We start from the raw sequence: 20,916 nt of genomic DNA, 5'->3' as shown, positions 1-20,916 counted from the left end.
GTTTTAAAGTGGTTAGTGGTGACATAACAAGGACACGCGCCACCACCAGGAGATGACGTCACCGCTAAACAATTTAAAACTAGCACGACAAGGATGACCCGGCGCTTTTGAAAAAGATAGGCCATCCTATCGAAACGTCGTCGAGCTAGTCTGAGGCACTTTCACAGTTCAACCTGATTGGCACATCTCAAAGTTACTTGCGCTTTTGCTTTTAACTGTTGAGAATAACATTCTCGTGTAGCTTGTTTCAACTGAAAAACATTCAGGTTAATATGTGTTTTGACAAAAAATATTTCTTTTTGAGGTGTAAGATATATATACTATTTCATATCGCTTCAAAATTATTCGACCAAATTCCTATTCGCTTCGGATTCACTTCTAACTTCAAATTCACTATTGCCGCGTTAAAAAATTTCAGGCGGTCCTAATTTCCGGAACCCTCCACTACAGCATCTCACATAATCAAACGGGGGCTTTAGGACGTAGAATTCCACATATCAATTAATATCCTTCCTCTAGGTTTGTGATAAACCCTTTGCACTGTAATTCTCAGCGCAAACTGCGCCCAAAACTTGAACATTAGATATTATTTTGGAACCGACGTGGCCGCTAGCGATAGCACTGGAATATTTGACGGCGCATGTATAAATGCCGACGCACTTCAGCGTTTGTCATTTGATTGACAGCCAACGCTCTGTTCGTCGCAATTAATACCTTGCTATAGTCTGACTTTATTTTTACGGGGGCACAAGTTCGGCCCAATAATAGAAGAAGGCTTAATAAACAGAAAAACCTGATCACCCAGTCTGCTCCCTTCGTCCGCGTCTCGATCCTGTGACACCACTCGCACAAACCTTGTACAAATGGGTCGTTGCGATCGACACTGGCTTCTGCAATAGGACTGCCAATGAGTACACTCCCTCCCTCCCTCCCTCCCTCACTCACTCACTCACTCACTCACTCACTCACTCACTCACTCACTCACTCACTCACTACTCACTTCTGCAATACACGATAGCCACGATTTCGAATGAGATAACTAGGTCCCTGGGTGTGCACCCATTATAAAGCCTATATCGTTCTTATTTTCGCCATTAGGGCTCCTTCATGTCCACTTGCGGTTTCCTCGTTTTCGGTAGAAGGTATTCAAAATCCGTAAATTATTGCGCTCTGCGAATTCTACTATTAGCTCTCCTCTGGCGTTTCTAGTACCGATGCCGTAATCTCCTACTGTCTGGTCTCCAGCCTGCTTCTTCCCTATCTTTGCATTGAAGTCCTTTGCATTACCTTTGCATTGAGAAGGCGTTTGATACAGTAGAAATATCAGCCATCATGCAGGCACTGCGGAATCAGGGCGTCGATGAAGTATATATAAACATCCTGGAAGAAATCTACAGGGGATCAACTGCTACCATAGTGCTTCTTAAAGAAAGCAACAGAATACCAATCAAGAAGGGTGTAAGGCAGGGGGACACAATCTCCCCAATGCTAATTACCGCGTGCTTACAGGAGGTTTTCAGAAGCCTAGAATGGGAACAGTTAGGAATAAGAGTTAATGGAGAGTACCTTATTAAACTGCGCTTTGCCGATGACATAGAATTGCTGAGTAACTCAGGGGACGGATTGCGACTCATGATTACGGAGTTAGACAAGGAGAGCAGAAAGGTGGGTCTTAAAATTAATCTGCAGAAAACCAAAGTAATGTACAACAACCTCGGAAAAGAGCAGCGCTTCGAGATAGGTAATAGTGCACTTCAAGCTGTAAAAGACTATGTCTACTTAGGGCAGGTAATAACCGCGGAGCCAAACAACGAGATTGAAGTAATTGAAGAATAAGAATGGGGTGGAGCACATTTGGCAAGCACTCTCAAATTATGCCAGGTAGACTGCCACTATCCCTCAAGAGGAAAGTATATAACAACTGTATCTTGTCGGCACTTAGCTACGGAGCAGAAAACTGGAGACTTACAAAGAGGGTTCACCTTAAGTTGAGGACGACACAGCGAGAAATGGAAAGAAAAACAGTAGGTGTAACCTTAAGAGATAAGAAGAGGGCAGAGTGGATTAGGGAACAAATGGGGGGTTAAGGATATCATGGCTGAAATCAAAAAGAAATGGACATGGGCCGGGCATGTAGCGCGTAGACAGGATAACTGCTGGTCGTTAAGGGTAACAACTGACTGGATTCCCAGAGAAGGCAAGCGGGTTAGGGGGATACAGAAGGTTAGGTGGGCAGAGGAGATTAAGAAGTTTGCGGGTATAAATTGGCAGCAGCAAGCACAGGACCGGGTTCACTGGCGGAACATGGGAGAGGCCTTTGTCCTGCAGTGGACGTAGTCAGGCTGATGATGATGAACTAGGTCCCGCCCCTATGCCTTCTTTTCGCTTGTACACCATCTGATGCCGAAGCGTCGTAGTATACATGCGTTATTGCGTTGCTGAAGCAGCATATATGCTATGTTAGGACAAAATGGTGCAATATAAATGCGGTCGAATGTAGATGAAACGGGGACCAATGCTAACGAATTTCTTCATTTACCAGCATACGTTTTGAAAACACATATATACATAAAAAAGTAGAGCTCACTCAGTCCCACTTAGGAAATATGTATTGCGCTTGGGGCGCACTCACACTCATACCCACTGGAGCAAACTCACTCCACCTAAATCTCAACTAAAATTTTCTTCAATTGGTACTACTACTCATTCTCGTTTGCCGACCATGTACATGTTATGAATGGCACTGCCAAAGCGTAGAGTCACAACAGGCGCGAAAACGAGAATTCCGCTAGAAGCGGTTGGTTCATAGACCAACAACCTAATCTACACGTGTAGGTGTGAAGGCGTGTGTGCTGCCTTAAAGAACGACTCAACAGGTCTGACCATTTTGAGCTGACAAGGGCAATGTGTAGATGGGGCGTTTACGAACGCGTCTGCCAAAATTTGCAACGGTACGCTCCGCGGAATTGAGTCAAATTTCAAGGTGAGCGCTGCACTTCCTTCCTTTTGCGGGCGCCCGCCCTGATCGCGTGGACATGCGAAAAAAGTATGTTCAGGCATCACGACTGGCTGGAAATTAAAAGAAATTATCTTACAAGCAATTCTACAGCGTATCACATCACTCCACCTTGTATAATTCCAGACAAGCGAGGCCCGCCACGAGAGACGTGGTCGTGGCGATGGCCGGAATAATCCTGCCCGCGACGAGCTTGCTTTTGAGCCGGTCGGCCGGCGCGATGTTGTAGTTCGCGGCACGCAGATTAGATGCCGCCACGATGAAGTCCAGGTGGAAATTGGAATCATCGTCCACGTCGAACTCGAGCGCCGTTAAGGTCAGATCTTCGAGGTCCCTTGGAGCTGGGAGCTCTTCCAGCAGATCGCACACGAGCTCCTCAGCTGCATATGCGAACAAGGTCTCAGACAGGTTTTGAACGGGCAGCTTTATGACAAACAAAAGACTATAAGCTCTCTTAAAGAGCGCGGTGGAACTTGCCGCGGATGGCGGAATGGTCCGCGCCGCATGGCAGCCGATACATCAAACCACCAAGTTCCATGTACTCGGTGGCGTCGCAAAATCATCGCCATAGGGCCTACAGCCCTGAACTACCACAACTTGAATAATTGAGGAGGGGGCTTGTTGGTGGTGATTGATGGCGAAACTTAATGCGCACTGCGAAACAGACGGAGAAGAACTTTGTGAAGGAGATTGCGTGGTCTTCAATTTCTTCATCCGTGTTTTTTGCAGTGCCCTATTCGCTTCGCCATCATACAATGACTTCTTGGATTCAAGTTGAAAAAAAAAATAAGGTAGTGGGCAGATGCACAGTTATACATAACATGTTACAGGTGCCAGGCACCCGCCACCCGAACACACACACGCTGTCAGGAATTTGTTTTGAACAGACCAACTAGATCCACTTGGATGCGTTTCTCGCTCAGGCAGTCAATTGGAACAACCTCAGTCGATATGTCTTGTCAATCAGGTTGCCTAGCAACAACCACCCGGTACTGAAGAAATGTTCGAAGGTTATGTACATTATTCGGATCGCTGCCATTCCACCATAATAGGTACCCGTATATATTTTAACGAGATAGGGTTAAAGAGCTCGTTTTGCAGGATTCCGGCGTCGGCGTTGGCGTGAGATTCGTTGGTTGTGAGCGAAAAATTATAATCATTTCTGTCACCTGAAAATTCAGAGGTATGCAAATAAAAATAAACAAGAATCTAGGGACCACCTCCCCGAAGGGAACCATGACGGGATGCGAAGCAGCAGCGGTGCGCACGGCGTCGACGCTGGTGCTGGAAGAACGCTTTGCAGCGAAAATCGGTGTAGCATTTACTCGAGTAAACGTTTGTTTGAAACGCAAAGACACGGGGGCCGGGAAGCGTTGAAGACGGTTGTGCTCGGCTTCCTTGGCTCGCGTTTCGTCGGTGTTACCCACGCGCGGTTTGTATTCTCGAACGCGATCGGTGTTCTTGACTCGCACCTAGCCGGTGTCGCTGGTCTTCCCCTGCAGATGCTTGCGTTCGGCTCTCCTGGGTCGCACCTCGTCGGTGTTGACGTCGCCATTCGCGAACGCGATCGGTTTCGCGTACTCTCGCAACGCCGGCGACAGCCCGGACAGGTACGCGCAACACTAGCGGGAAGCATGTCACGACGGCGTCTCACCCGTCGGCGCGATCGCGCGGCAAGCAGCGGCGCGCTGTCCACGGAGGTTTAGAATAGCGCACAGCAAGCCCTTGCGGTGCAGTCGCTGCCACTGTGCATGCGTCGTAACGTGAGCCACCGTTCACGCTTGCGGCCCGCCCGCAGAAATTCCGAAATACCTTTCGACAATCACGGCCCGTGAGACCCGCAAAGAGCTGTGTGTAGCTTTCATGCATTCGGGTTTCTCTTGAGGGAGCAAAACCTATTCTAAAGCTCATATGGTGCCCGCAACTAAAGCAACGCCCGGAACGCCTGCGAACGTTATTCTTAACCTCCCTAATGTCGGCGCTGCGAGATTCTAGAGGCGTGCAGCGCGCGAAACCTCTGGCTCGCGGCTTTTTCTCGCTGACAGATGGAGAGATGTGGCGTTGGTGAGATGATGCCCACGTGAGGAGAGGGCTCGAGCGTCGAGAGCGGTGGAGAGGGGGAAGAAAGAGAGAGCTTACACGCGGTGAGCGCGTGGCAGGCGAGGGAGAGAGACGTCACCGCGCACAGATAGGAGGGTGTGAGCTACTTGGCACCGCTACACCTGCGGCGAGGGGAGCGATGTGAACGGGGGGACGGTGTTACACAGGCTAGTCAAAGAGCTGCTTCGCATCTAACATATATGTTCAGGTCCGAGTGAGGATCGGACACGGGCTGTTTGCGTGGCAAGCAGGGGCTTTACCACATTTCCACGCTTCGGTTTACAAATACAGCTTAAATAACTTCCCCTGCTTGGAAATGCAGTAAAAAAAAAAATCATGATTTGCAAATGGACACGTCCTGTATACAGGCTTCTCAGCACAACATACCGCGGTAATATTGAGTGATACGAGTGTACATTGCCATCAGACGTCAGAACATATATTAACACTCGTTGTGAAGCTAGTTGGTGCACTGCATCAAAAATGGCAGCATATCCACGGAGTGAATGATGGAGAGTGGGGCGAAGCATTCGTCCGCCCATTCGTTCTTGCTTACGTCCGTCCATGCGTTCATGCGTCCATCCGCCCGTTCGTGCGTGCGTCTGTTCTTGCGCCCGTCTCTGCGTTCGTCCATGCATCCGCCCCTGCGTCCAATCATGCGTCCATCCATGCATCTGTCTGTGTGTCCGTTCGTCCATCCATTCAACACTCCAAGTACCACCATCTCGCATCTTTTCATCATATATTCCCTATATAGAAGCACCGCCATTCAGCGGACATTCTAAGGACTGAACGAGAGGTGGCACACGCACACTTTCTTACGGCTTGCGCTTCAGATCTACTTCCAACCTTTAACCACCTCGAGTTCATGGTGTATACTAGTTCATTGTATTCATGGCACTGCGGCTCAACGCTCGCTAAACCTTCCTAAAACTAAGGAGGTTACACCCAGCAAGTATAACGTGGCAACCCTTTCTTGTCAGATAGCGCTCAATGTACATGCCAATGGCTGCTAATGGGGATCGCAGCGTGCGCGTTAACTAAAAGCCAAACGCTCCTGTCTCTTATTCCCCATTAGCAGCCATTAGCATGTACATTGAGCATTATTTTTTTAGTGTTCAACAACGCACAGATGAAACTTCTCACCGGCACCACCTTGAAGGTCAAAATGTCATACTTGTTACACACTACAATGGCTACGCGGGACGAACGGGTGCCGCTATATGGAGCTTTGCCCTAAAATATATCCAACCAAAAAATAAATGAACACAGGAAACGGAGAAGTCAGGAAAGCGGCTGTAGCTAACATGTGATTATCATAACGACTTCGTGGTTTATAACCAGCCACCCATTTGAAAAGGCACGCACGTGACTGCGCGCTTTCACTCAAGACCACGTATAGTGGGTGCGTAAAAAGTTCGAAAAGATTTTACGCGCATGATTACTCGTGGTTCACAAAATGCAGACATATGCCAAAGCTTTACTGACACAAACCACTTTCAACTTTAGAGATTACATTGCAGTAATGCACAATTTAAAGTTTTCGAGGAACATAATACAATAAAAAGTTCAGCAGATCCCACGTACCTTGGAATCCACGTTATGCGAAGCATACGGAAGAAAGGGGAGCGTGTTGCAATTTTAGGGGCGAAACTTCTTATAACGGCACCCGTTCGTCCCCCGTAGAATGTAACAAGTTCAACATTTTGACCTCCAAGGTGGTGCCGGTGAGAGACTTCTTCTGTGCGTTGTTGGACAATAAAAAATAGTGATCAATGTACACGTCAATGGTTGCTAATGGGGAATGAGAGACAGGAGCATTCGGCGTTTAGTTAACGCGCAGGCTGCGATCGCCATTAGCCGCCACTGGCATTTACATTGAGCACTATCTGACAAGAAAGGGTTGCTACGTTATACTCGCTGGGTGTAACCTCCTTAGCTTTAGAAAGGTTTAGCGAGCGTTGAGCCGCAGTGCCATGAATACAATGAACTTGTATATACCATGAATGAACTCGAGGTGGTTAAAAATGGAAAGAAGATATGAAGTGCAAGCCGTAAGAAAGTAAAAGCCGAATTCTCCGCTTCTTATTTCCCATTAGCAGCCATTGGCATGTACATTGAGCACTATCTGACTGAAAAAGTTTGCTACGTGATACTCGCTGGGCGTAACCTCCTTGGTTTTCGAAAGGTTTAGCGAGCGTTCGGCCGCAGTGCCATGAATACAGTGAACTAGTATATACCATGAACTCGAGGTGGTTAAAGGTGGGAAGTGGACCCGAAGCGAAAGCCGTTAGAAAGTGTGCGTGTGCCACCTCTCGTTTAGTCCTTGGAATGTCCGCTGGATGGCGGTGCTTATATATGGGGAATATATGAAGAAAAGATGCGAGATGGTGGTACTTGGAGTAGTGAGGAGATGGACGAACGGACACACAGACAAATGCATGGATGGACGCATGAACGGACGCAGGGGCGGCTGGATGGACGAACGCAGGGACGGACGCACGAACAGACGCATGCACGGACGGGCTGATGGACGCATGGACGGTCACACTGACGGACGCATGGACAGACGGAAGCAAGAACGAATGGACGGACGAATTCTTCGCCCCAATCTCCATCATTCACTCCGTGGATATGCTGCCAGTTTTTAAAATTGAATGGCACGTCATGAAATGACGCTAAATTAATGTTCAAATGTCGCAGACACAGACATATGTTGAAGATTGACAGATGTTTATTTAACCAGTTGTATGTACTTGCGCAACGATGCCAACTGGAACATACGTATTAGCAACACCAGAAGCTGATATGAAGTGCTGATGCTCGCGAAGGTGCTTGCCCTGGACACTGCTACATAAATCAACTTCAGCGCATGGAAACTAACCACATCTGACGTTAACCCGGCGTGATGGCTGTATCAAAATAGTACATATGTAATGTTTTTAAAATTGGGTAGGCAGCACTGAAACCACTATTTAACGTTTCACGAAGATTAGCGTCTATTTGAAAAGTAGTTCCGAGACCGGGTTTAGCTCTGTGGTAAAATGCCTCATTGGCACCCAGAATGCTTGGGTTCGATTCCAGCTGGGACTCGTCGGGTCGACCCTACCGACGTCGGGTATTTCTCAACACGTGAGCGTTAAAATTGCCCATGCGTGTTTTTGTCATTCTTGAGCAGATACCAAGAGTGAATCACCTGTGGCACATACCCGCCCGAGGGTATGTGCCATTGTCTGGCGGGAAGTGTTGTACGACGTACGCGACGGGATTATTACGTTATTCATGTCTTGACAAGGGCGTCACATTCGTGAAACCATCTCACCCTCTCATGCTAATTTTGGTGTACGCCAAGTAAATGGGGTGACCACGAGAGCACCCAAACGTAAGTGGCTAGATAGATAGATAGATTGATAGATAGATACGCTCAATGTCGCCGAAGTTTGCTAACAAATGCTTCGCATTTTATAGTATGCACTGAGTGGTTGAAGCATACGCACTAGGAATAGAATATTGCTATCGCGTTCAACTCTTAAAAGCGAAGCTTAACATTATTTAACCAGTCATAATAAATTTCAGTTTCATCATCGTCACCACTACAATCATCATCAGCCTTGCTACATCCACTGCAGGGCGAAGGCCTCTCCCACGTTTCTTCCATCAACGTTGTCCTGTGATTGCTGCCTCCACCTTACACTCTATGTTTAGCCAAATACTGCAGTTTTGAATGGTCTCTAGCATGCGCTTTCTCTGCGACGATGAGCACCAGGTGTCACTTCTGTCCTCTTGTTTTTCTCGTGTTTCCTTATTTTTTACGGGCATTATTTTTCGTGCTTTCAAATAGTTGTTTAGTTTCAAATATCTTTTATGGTTACCAACGTACCGTCACGAGGCACGGTGTAGTCCTCGTTGACAGCCACATCGTTTTTATGCGGGTCGTAGACGGGAACGTCTACATCTTCGAGCATGCGGGTAATAACTTCGCGGTCCGTGCACTGCGCGATGCCGAACATCGCAGCTCGAAGGTTCGCCGCAGCAACGATGTAGTCCATGTGCAGCGTCTGCAGCGAGGTAGGACCGACGCGGTACACCAGCCGTAAAAATAGGTTCATGCAAAACAATCTAAAGTTGTGTATTCATTAAGCAATGTGGTCCTGTGTGATGACAGCATGAAAGTAAAAAGATTACGCCTGCACTAATGGCAAGTAGGTACACTAAGCTTCACCTTGGCATATAAGTGAAAACACAAAACGATTTAGCCACTGAAATACAAGCAATTACTGAACGATTGCCCCAAATTCGTCCCACGTATACAAATGGCCCCGATGCTGTGAGCGCAGGTGCTTACGTTGCCGGGGTCGAACTCGATGGGGTGTGGGCAGCGCCTGCCTGCGGACCAGAATGGCGTACCCTTGGAGGTGAGCTGCGGAAGAAGCAGATTGTAAACTCCGGTCTTGTTATTCTGTCCATTGTTTTTAATGCAAGACGACCCGAGGTCACAGAGGTAGACTTCGGCACTAATCCACAGTCATCTCTCTATTAAACAAAATGGTCTCAAAGAAGTGATTAAAAGTGAAGGAATTAATAGGGAAAACTGAATATTTCCTTACATCAAATTTGGATTTAATGACACGACTTGTGTGTTTAGAAAAATTTGTTAACGATTTAAAGTACGAGGTACTCTACTATGGGAGAGCATAAAGCCATCCCGTAGGCCTCAAACCAGCCTGTACAAGGCTGGTTTGAGGCTAACAACGCAACTCATCGTTCTTAGAAAAATGTTTAACGATTTATAGTACTTCGTACTCAACTATGGGAAAGCACTGAGTCATCCCTCTAAAAGTCCCCCTGACTAGACAAAATCATCCTGCCCAAAAAATGTTTCAATACACGAAATGAACAAGGGCCTTGCCAGAAGGGCCAGCTTTCGTCGGACGCAACCACATGAAACGAGCAGATGACCAGGACATGGAAATCTTGGCTGACAATTGTAGTATTTGAGTAAAGTGTAGTAGTAACTGTTACAGTTATAAACTTAGTACTTATAATAATACTGTTATGTGTCGCTCACCTGTAGGGTGAATGAACGAAGGACTAGGTGGTGTCTGCTTTCGCCATCTTGGTTGTTTTTGCCCGCACTACTGCGTACTGCAACTATTGTAAATACGCCTGTTTTCTGTCATCCCCCCCCCCCCCCTCCTTCCATGACAGAATGCGTACCTGCTCCTCGGGGTGATGTCTTAGCATCTGTCTGATCCTGGTGTCATACTGCTCTTGAAAGCGAAGCCTGGCGAATTCAACGCAATCGTCGAAAACCCAAGCCCGTTCTTCCACCAGGATCTTCATGAGATCTTGCAGCAAGTCAACCTGCAACGAAAGCACGGCGGCAGAGCTCGAATTTTGTTGCTCAACAAAAGATAACGCGAATTAATGACCACGCTGGCACCACTTTAGTCGAAACGTGATACATAGACAAGACGTTATTTACCGCGCAGGCAGACAGACTGATGGAAAGACGTACGTACGGATGAACGGCTCCACCTCGTAAATTGAGCACTTTCCGAGGTGGTGACATTGCCTTGCACCGCGCCGGCAGCAGCCTCATGTTGCAAAAGTGTTTCTCGTTGTTTTAGAAAAATGATTCTAATTAATTTCGTAGCTATTCATGTAGTTTAGAACACTTTGCATTGTAAAATTACTTCGGATTGGTTTTGAGATTAAGCAGCCTTGTTTTAGGCCTGTATTGATCACTGCCTGACCATGCGACTCGAGACGATGGATGGACAAGCCGAGCTCAAAGGGTTGAGCACTTAAAGAAAGCTTCTTCGCTACAGGCAAAGCCATGGATACGATAATAAAAAATGGGTATGGTATACGAAGTGATGATAGTATATCCAGCTCACTGAGGATACGATCTGGCATAATTCTACCCTAAGAGAACACAGCAGCCTCAGGAAGCGAAGTGGTTTTCGTGATGGCTGCCACTTCAACGCTAAGCTGTGCATGAGAGCCCAACACGTACAAGAGTTTTAGCAACCTACTGATCTCAGTCGAGAAAGTTCTCGCGGACTGACCCTTTTGATCAAAGCATGCCGTTGCTGACCAAGCGGCGCAGGCATCCACGCCCGACCCTTATCGTCTCTTCGTATACTCGTTCGTGTATGACGCAGCCGGCCGGCGTGGTTCGTCCCTGCCAGCAGCCTTCACAAGCCTTCACTTGTACATAGGACATTCTATGCAAGGGGTGATGTCATGGATTCGTGCTTTATAAATAACATGACGGCGACGACAGAAATGCGCCACTATTGTCAATTTAATTGTTTTCACAATTAAAATGCATTTTGAAAATGCTCACCTCTTCCATGAGGGGCAGGGTCTTTTGAGCGGCGGAGAGAAAGCGGGGATTTCTGAAAGGCATCAACGAAGAAATTATTTCACAATAACATGACAGAACTTTCCATTCGCTCACTCGTACTTACTCCCTGTTTCTTTCGGATACACACAAGCCATGAAGTACTAAAACAGACAACAGCAATCTTTTCTGAAACATTCCTTACGCCATTCTAATATTTACAATTTCTTCATGGAATTCATACATAGTGCATATATTTTCATATATCCAACATATATTTCTGCAAGCATCTCACGGCAACTAATGAAACCATCGTAACGGTGAAAGGAATGTTTCAGCAGGGCTGTCAGATTTTTAATCGTGTCGTAATACTTGCCCAAGCAAATGACAGAAAGCACGGAAATAACTTCCTGAGGCTTGTGCTCCTTTCTAAGCACAGCTAAATGAAATAACTGACAATTAGGCTGAGGGAAACATGCGCATTAATTATTGTACTTAACCAATGTTCACTAAATAGGACGTATTGTCGGTCACTGCCAGGAAAAAATTAATTTTGAATTTAAATGGCAGATCGCGAGTGCTGGGCCGGATCGCGAATGGAGCACGCAGATCCGAGCGGATTGTTTTCGCCAAATCTGCAATCGGAACGCGCGCCTCGACGGCAGCTGTTGGTGAGCGTAAATCTAGCGAGGGAGGACGAGAGGGTGCAAGAATGGAGTGCGAAGCGTTTTCCGGACAGCCATCGGTGATTGGATGAAAGGTGGGCGCACAGAATACGTCACTTGAACTTCCGGTCAAATCCGACGATTTTCGTGGAGCAAATATTCTTGCTCCATGGGGCAATCCGTGATCTGCGGTCGCTCTCAATCTGCCATTGAAACACACAATTCACGCTCCCAATCCGCCATTGGAGTCTGATTGCTCCGCTCACAGCAGAAAAAGTTTATCTGGATCTACCATTGGAATTCTACATAAGGTCCGCGCACACTCGTCGCTCTCCTACCCGTAGTCTCCACTTGAACAGACGCCCTATCCAGTCGCATTTGCTCCTTTTCATAAAGTCAAGCACCTTTCACGTATTTCGTGAACGTGGTTCTCCTATACACACGTATAGTTGGGGTGAGTTTCCACTTTGAAACTTGAACTACCTGCCAAATGTTAGCAGATTCCAACACCTCTCAGCCAAATACCATATTTTAGCAAGGGATGACAACCTTGAATCTTAGTATGCATAGTATTTACATCAGGAGTCGAGAATCGAGCAAACGGAAGCCACCTAGCACGACCCTCTTATAAAAATAAATGGCAGGTGCGTCGTAGTTCAGGTGGGGGAAGCTCGCATTTATTCTCAGGTTGTAGCTGCCTAATGAAACGTGTGTCAACATCAGATATTTTGACATGCAGACTCGTCTTCTTCACGCCAGCAACTTGGTGCGACTCCTCTTATAGTTGCCTAAGCAACAGGTACGCCGAAGCGAGCCTGGCTGAGACATCACTAGGCCCTGCTTAGCGGTTCGAAAATAGCGTTAAATTAGAAGGCCTGAATTTTAAAACTGTGGTGTCACTGTAGTGCTATCATATTCACAAGCCGTACATAACATGCCAAGTTAACTTGTTCTTATTTTAATCGATGCACGTAGTAACTCGGTTCGAATATCAAAGATGTGTTGGTGCTCACATTAACTCATGAAGGATGTGGGAGGAAGATCATTATAATTCACGAAAAAGAAGAAGAGGAGAAGAAAGAAGTGAATGCCAAAGAGACTGTGTGACTTTCGTATCAAGTTTTTTTCTTGCACATGCATTCGTCCCAGTATACGGAGTATGGCTCTTTGGTTGCTTGAAATTCGTCGTGTAATCAAGCTTCGTTATTATGACATGACAATCATATGCCTTGGAAGAGGCCTGGCGGTCACTATGTGCCAATACAGTGGACGTTTAAAAGCTAAATTTCTTAAAAGGATCATTTTCGAAATTTTGAGTGATAATTTGAATCTTGATATCGAAAATCAAAGTTGTCATGGTGAGACAACACCATTGATCCGTAGTCGAGGCTGCCGAGAATACGCTAGACAATCGTTACAACGCAGCCCATGACTTAGAATTCACAATGAATTCTCGAAGTTTGAGAGCAGAAAATCTCTCTTCTCGAAAAATAATGCCAGAAGCCCAAATGACTGCGCCTCCAGTTCAAAGTCAACATCCTTCCACTTATTTGAGCATCGCGACTGCATAATTGCTGTGCCCGCCATGGTGTGTCACCACGTTCCGGCGCGCAAGCACACGACGGCACTGAAAGTAAGCCGTGCGTTAGAAGAAAAAAAGAAACAAGGTACACTAGGTCAAAAGGCGGGCTGGTGAAGGGACGCATCATCTTGGCACCTTGTCATCCCTGTGTAGCTTTGAGCACGCCCGCTGGTGCGAAAGGAGAGAAAGCACGCTTGAAGCGTGCGGCAAATCACTGTAGTACTTTAGGCATTCTAAGCATTTTTGTGGCAGTTGATTCGTGCGACAATAAGCTACTTAAATGAACCCATTCGACGATTACTTGGAAAAGCACTGCATGGCCCCTTTCGTAAGATGCTTGCGTGAGATGTTCCGTTTGTGATTCACTCTCATATTATGCACCGTATACGACTAAGAAAAGCGACGGAAGCCCGAATGCGCCTTACTCACTTCAGATACTTGACCGCATTCACCGCGCTCATCTTGAAGAGGCCTTCGAACTCATCACGTGCCCACTGAAAAATAAAAACAAGAGAAATGTTTCCTATTCCTCGTTTTCATTTGCTTTCACTCACAGGCTGTGATTCTTGCGGGTTCAAATGTTTTTCAGTGAGGTAAGCCACCTGTCAACACATTCTCCCTCGCATAAATTGAGGCAAAAATTACGACGGTTAACAATGGCCGTTGAATGGGCAGAAAGTTGTGCACGTGTGCGACTGAAAGTCAGGTAAGACGGCCTGCGCCTTTTTTATTGATTGAGAAAGCCTTAGATGTCTTGCAGAGTGGTTCCTTGACTGTAACACCGCCAATATTGTGTAACAATTGTGTATTGTGAATTGTGTAACAATTCGTACACAAACCACGTGACCTGTGGCTGGGACGACGTGAAATTTTGACGTAATGTGCCGTCACAACGACGTTACATGCCGCAAAATTTTGACATCCTCGCGTAATCACGTGACATACTCGATAGCTTCGTCAATGGTCACGAGTAATGCGGCTTTGTTGTGCGCCGAGAGTCTAATACCCGTGACACACGGGCAAAAGTAAAGTACTTTGAAGTAAACCCCTTTTGTCACCTAAGGGGATTATTTGCAGAAAGGAGTGGCGCTGATGACACACGGCACCGGACTACTGCTTTAGGTGGTGGCTCAGAAGAACGCTGCAGAAAAAATGGCGCTGTTTGTGGAAGCAGAAGCAAGATTGGAAATATTAAAAAGAATCTGCGCATGTACATCACATTCAGCGACGCCGGAGCATAAAACCGTTTTTTTTTATTGTCTGGTGGCTTATAATGCGCATACCTGTATTTTTTTTCACTTTTTTGCGTTTTTAGCAGCAACTTAATTTCGTCTGGTGACTATGAACAGTCGGTGTTTTGCTGTTTTTGTTTTTGTCGTGCTTTTTACATGGCTGCGTCCAGCTGGGTCAGTGACGGCGTGCCGCGTTTCATCGTGGTCCTGCGATGTCTCAGCGCAGACACAGAGATAAAGCAACAGTTGAGGTGGGCCTGACTCTTGTCGCCCTCGGCTCCATCAAAAATGAGCTAAACGCTGCAAAGGCAAGAGTGATGAGCCTCAAACAAAGACTCGTCATAAACAGCTTCATTTTGACTGCTTCCGCACTGTCCCCCCGAGCCATCAAGCGCGAAAGTTGGGCCAATGTGCGCAACGAACGCTGGTTCGAAGACACATTGCTGTTATTAGGGTTATTAGGCGACGGCCACTTTAAGCAGTGTTTTCGAGTGAGCCCGACACAGCAACTGCCACTGCCAACCCTAACATGATCGCGCTAGTGACCTAATGCAGGCGTTTGAGAGTATGGACAGACTATAGGCCTTCACTTTTGAACAAATTGCACTGCTGCTGAAATTGAAAATATTTTCTCAGCGCAAAAAAATACTGACAGGGCACCGCAGTGTTGCGACACGTTTTCTTCTATTGATAAACTATGCACACTGTATGCAAGAGTACTCCCTTTCTGCCAGAAACGTAGATGCGGGATCTGCTTTTGCGAAAAGGATCTTTACCGGAAAGGAGTTACTCCTTTGTCGTGTGTCACTGTGCCCGAACGCCTTTCGGCAAGATGTCCCCTTGTCTAAAGGACTTCAGGGTGCCCGTGTGTCAGGGGCATAACGTTATATCTACTTCTTTAACCAAGCGCGACGGTGCGCAGCAGGCTTTGCCTTCAAGTGTTGCAGAGTGCGACATGCTGACGGACATTTTAACTGCTGCCTTACACGTGGAGCATCATTTTACCTGAGTGTGTATTTTTTGTATCAAGCTTCTAAAACTTACGGCGACATTATTTCTATCAAGAAATATTTAGCGATACAATGAGATCTGCGGCAGCCAAACGAAGTGCGTGGCGTAAGCAAGCAAATATTAGTGTCATTTATAAAAATAAAAACCTATACTAATGCATTATCATTCAGCAATATATATATATATATATATATATATATATATATATATATATATATATATATATATATATATATATATATATATATATATATATATATATATATATATATATATATATATATATATATATATAGTTATATATATAAAGAACCCCACTCTTGCCGTAATGTGACACTGAAGGGGGCTCTAAATAGGCGAGGGTTCGCCATATCCCGGTATAAAGACGACACTGACGGCATCGGCCGGAGGGAGGAGGGGGTGGTGCTGCAGCCAGCTCTGTGAATTGGGCGAGGCACGTAATCTGAACTTGTCGTTATCAAAAGTATAACAAAGCATATTTACCCACGATTCATTGCCAGACAAATGGTACGTGTGTAGAATGCTATTAGCTGGTAACAAGAGGTGCCTGAACAGGGGAGGATGTGAGAGCACCTTTGGAACCTCCTTTCCCTCCCCCCGCATTGAACAGGTACATCTGCCAATCATTCGCAACAATAAAATTCAAGAATAATCAACCAGGTGTTGCTTTGAGCCACTTAGTGTTTTCCTAGAATATCCCCTGAAGTTCAAAACGAGAGTACCTCGATAGTGTGCTCTACTTTGTTGGGAAAGTACTTGATGGTGCAGAGGGGCACCGACGTCTCGGGCGGGTCCCGGGAGCACGTGTAGGACTCGGTCACGAATGGGACGACCACCTGGACGCTGCCCTTGGTGCCTTCGGTGCCCGAATCTACCAGTGGCTTGCAGTAGCGCACGCATAGGCGGTCTAGGTAGCGACCTGCACGACGCATTTCATACGCCTGTAGCCTTACATGCTGTCGTTCATTACTGGCTGCGTGCCCGAACCTATGTGCCGGGTAGTTAAACTGTGAAAGGGGTGTCAAACAGCAAACACCCAATTTGTCAACAAGTACTTTATTAGCGTGTTGATTTCGCCCTGTATGAACTATTTTAACGTCATAGCCGATTGGCTGAACATTCGGAACTGTTCTTGCTGAAGCACAGTGTGTTGCAGTTCCCACAGACGCAGCAAAGGAGAAAACTCCAGGAAAAGAGCTCCTGGATTTCTCCTGGAACTCGTAAAGGGATTGATACGGTTCCCTATTCTGGCCCAGGTGTTTTGTCTTGTGACGTCAATGCAATCTAACCATATAGAGAGCATAGTCAACAGTTGGTGTTGGGAAGGTGATTCTCTTTTTCCTTGCTCTGTGGCTAAGATAATTTTCTTTATCGACCTGGTGACTTTAGAGAGCATTAGTAAAATGAAAAGAAAATGTTTACGTTTGATTAGATTTGCCTGACAAAAAGACGCCTTTTTTATACATATGTTTTACATTCACAACGCACGGGTGTCCCACAGGCACCCATTAATGACGACGGGGAAAAAAATATTTGGCTTGAGCCCGATGTGACAGTAGCCAGTTTCGGCAGCGTTACTAATATTGTGTTGCTTTAAAAGCACTGAAAACGTGTGCTAGCTCTCACTAGGCCTCTCTGTACACTGAAAAAAAAATGCCGGCAGATACGCACTGTGTGAATCGACGTAATGCAAATCAGTCGATGAAAAATGCTTTACACCACATAGTTTCGCTTTGAAAAAAACTAGGGTATATCATCGATGACAACTCATGTTGGACATGCACATATGTCTTGTAATGGTGTTTTTTAGGGGCGAAGCTCCTTAGGGCGTGGGCTGTGCGTCCCCTGTATGTAGCCACCTCTCGTTCAGTTCTTGCAGTGTTCACTAGATGGCGGTACTTGTAGCTGACGGCATTAAGTATTACGCCAGCCACCGCCCGATCTAAAGGGTACAGCCATATCCATCCATCCATCCATCCATCCATCCATCCATCCATCCGTCCATCCGTCCATCCGTCCATCCGTCCATCCGTCCGTCCGTCCGTCCGTCCGTCCGTCCGTCCATCCAAAAGATTCAAGATGTTATAAACTAGACGGCGGTACGTGTAGTTGATTATGAAAGATGCGAGGTGTTATAAAATAGGAATGATGCCACATATGGCGCGTGTCATCGTTCGATATAGTGCGGCGACGTACGCTAGGGGGAGCGTTGCAATAAAATCGAGTGGGCAAAATGTACGGAGGATTCATGGTTTACCAGGTTTACCTCCGGAGCTTCGCCCACTCATCATCATTCACTTCGTGGATATGGCGGCACTTTTTTTCACGTATCTAGTTAACAAAACCTCTGTGTCAGACCTGAAGTACAAAAGCTATGTATGTTCCAATGTTCTTTTCTATAAAGCTGGCTATGTATGATATTTAGATCTGGTCCGAGCGAACACCAGATAAGGTAAGTGATGTCGTACGTGAAAGGCACGACGCGTTATTACTGTCGTTATCATTCCCCTTCATTCGGCTCGATGCGTTCTATGGAGTTAATTTTGTGTATCCCTGCACAAAATGATTGCTTGTAAAAAGAAGTATACTTATAGCACCATATTTTAATAACTTTCTGATGATGAACATATTTAACTGGCTGAACAGTAGTGAAATTTTGTAGTTGTTTCCCGTCAACCAACAACTAAACAAGGCGTGCGTGTCAGCTGATAATCTGTTTGAAGAACATTTGTAGGTTTCATGTTCATACGGTGGAGATTGAGAGACACATTGTCGTTTATTTCAACGTTTATTTTAGCATTGCTCATTCGAGCGTCCTTATAGATATCTCTAACGTAACGCAGCAGCTTATCAAGGTTGCTAAATTACGCTAATACTAGGGAAGGGGGAGAGGAGTATAATAATACTTGCTCCCCTTTGTTCAGTGCTTGTAGTTTGATGTTCGTCAACGCTTAAATTACCCCTTGACAATCGGTTACCAAATGCTTCAGGGGCATGTACAGCCCACAGATAACGAATTTTGCAAAAAACATACTTTCACGACAGCTTTGCTTACACATGCGTAGTAATCAGGCCAATATACTAACGTCCTTCGACATTGTCTATCGCGCTGGCCACTCCGTTCAGATCCGTGAAGAACATGTCGTTGTAGACGCTCTCCGTTTCCGGTCCGACCTTGTCCTCATGAGGAGTGATATTCAGTTCTGGATTCATTCGCAGAGCGGCATCCGCGGCGGCGACTGCCTTCGGGTGCTGCTCAGAGGGGACGTCAAAAAAAAAAGTTAAGTCAATAATCGGAACCACTGAACCCGAATATTAGGGCGATATTGAACTTCAACTGTTTCGCACAAGTTGCAAGCGGTAATCGACTCGCACGAAGATAGCTTTCCCCTCTCTCATTTTGTGAAAACATTTCACGCCATGGGGTCTGGCTTTTAGGTAGTGCTACCTCAGCAAAATTGCTAAGCGTTCAGCTGCAATGCACGAGGCGCCGGATTCGAACCCCGCAGCCTCCATGAATCCCCCAGTTTTTCTCAGTTTGGAAGAGATGGCCACAAGTCTACTTTCAAAGTCAAACCACGAGGTCCCATTTTGAAAGAGAACCTTTGAATAGACAAATATATCTCTGGGCGGTCCTTCACTAAAGCAATGGGGATTTCTCATAGAACAGGTGAGACAGCTGATTATTAGCCGATGTGAGTTTGAACCAGACCATACGGGTGCCAGCTGACTACTACTGTAGATAAAAGCAGGCTCCCGCAATTCACAGTTCTCTATCGACGCACACTGCATGTATGGCTAATAAAACACAAATCAAGAACAAAGCTTAGGAGTTGTCCCGTGCAGTGCTTTGCCCCGTGACAATACCGAAGAACAATAAATGAAAATACCGAAGGTGCGCGAAAAATAGGGCCTAATTCTAAGGAGATTCTTCGCGTCGCGTACTCGCCCGGTCTTTTGTTTTTTGGTAAGACAAGAAAGACCATACCGCAACTTGAGCTTTAATGCACCTTTCTGATCTGCTGCAAGTGTGCAATAAACTCGTTGGTTGAAGAACCTGCCTGTTTCCCAATTTAGTACATGAATTTTTATTTTCCAGCTTTATACACACGGCATATCGTCCAACCAATTTCTTTCCAGTTGCGCTATGATCGCATTACCGGTCTCACACAGTGCTCTGCTGACTGCGATTAAGTGCAGTATAAATTAAATTTCACAACTATGATTCTCGTGCACCTTATGGAAAGGAATCAACCACGACAAAGAAATTCGATTCAGATTCGGCGTGATCGTGATAAAAAGAGCACGTGTGACACCGCTACAAGGTGGTGCGCTGCTAAGCTTGGCGAAGCGTATTCCATTCCCAGCCACAACGGCCGCATTTTTGAGGGCGTAATGTAAGAACACCCATGAACGTTAAAGGTAAACGTTAAAATAACTCCAAGGGTAGTGAACACTGTAGGCTGGAGTCCTCGCTGCTTCGTAATCATACCATGGCGGCGGGCGGCCTGTAGAACACCAGTTGTTTTCCCTACTTCATCACAATATGTGATTTACCCGAAATCACTTTGAACATATGAAGTGGCGTGAGGAGGTGGTGAAATACACGCAAGAATCACTGATGTGTTGAGGGCCTTTGTCGAAGTGTATTGCCCAAGCCTGAGAAAACCAGCTAGAGCTGGTTTATCGCAAGCTCAGCGCGTGGATGGGATTAAGTGCTTCCTAGAATAGAAAGACTGCATTCTGTAAGCGATGAACTTCGCTTGCTCCTGTAAAAACTCCTGGCTGCTGCCAAGCCTGCAGTTGCAAAGAAATAGAGTGCTTGCTGGGGCACACCATTGCTCGTCGCTTGCTCTTTCGTTGGTCAGGAGAGCTTGTCAATCGGGCCAGGGTCCTCACCTAGCATTGGCGTATGCCAGGGCATGTCAGGCTGATCAAGC

The 20,916-nt window shown here is 46.2% G+C and overlaps 1 protein-coding gene across 1 annotated transcript in view; it reads right to left on the bottom strand.

Moving 5' to 3' along the window:
* LOC119169675 (ubiquitin-like modifier-activating enzyme 1) overlaps nt 1-20,916 on the bottom strand; it is a 50,459-nt gene that overhangs the window by 10,916 nt on the left and 18,627 nt on the right. The window contains exons 14-21 of the mRNA XM_075885652.1: nt 19,063-19,228; nt 16,699-16,895; nt 14,142-14,206; nt 11,469-11,520; nt 10,334-10,480; nt 9,462-9,536; nt 8,997-9,174; nt 3,128-3,396 (exon numbers count right to left, since the gene is read on the bottom strand). Of these exons, the coding sequence (XP_075741767.1) occupies nt 3,128-3,396; nt 8,997-9,174; nt 9,462-9,536; nt 10,334-10,480; nt 11,469-11,520; nt 14,142-14,206; nt 16,699-16,895; nt 19,063-19,228 (1,149 nt within the window). The remainder of the gene's footprint in view (nt 1-3,127; nt 3,397-8,996; nt 9,175-9,461; nt 9,537-10,333; nt 10,481-11,468; nt 11,521-14,141; nt 14,207-16,698; nt 16,896-19,062; nt 19,229-20,916) is intronic.

Source organism: Rhipicephalus microplus, chromosome 2 (assembly GCF_043290135.1).
Source record: "Rhipicephalus microplus isolate Deutch F79 chromosome 2, USDA_Rmic, whole genome shotgun sequence".
In the NCBI taxonomy this organism is placed as follows: Eukaryota; Metazoa; Arthropoda; class Arachnida; order Ixodida; family Ixodidae; genus Rhipicephalus; species Rhipicephalus microplus.
The sequence above is the reverse complement of the archived record's forward strand: the minus strand, read 5'-3'. Positions and strand labels throughout refer to the sequence as shown.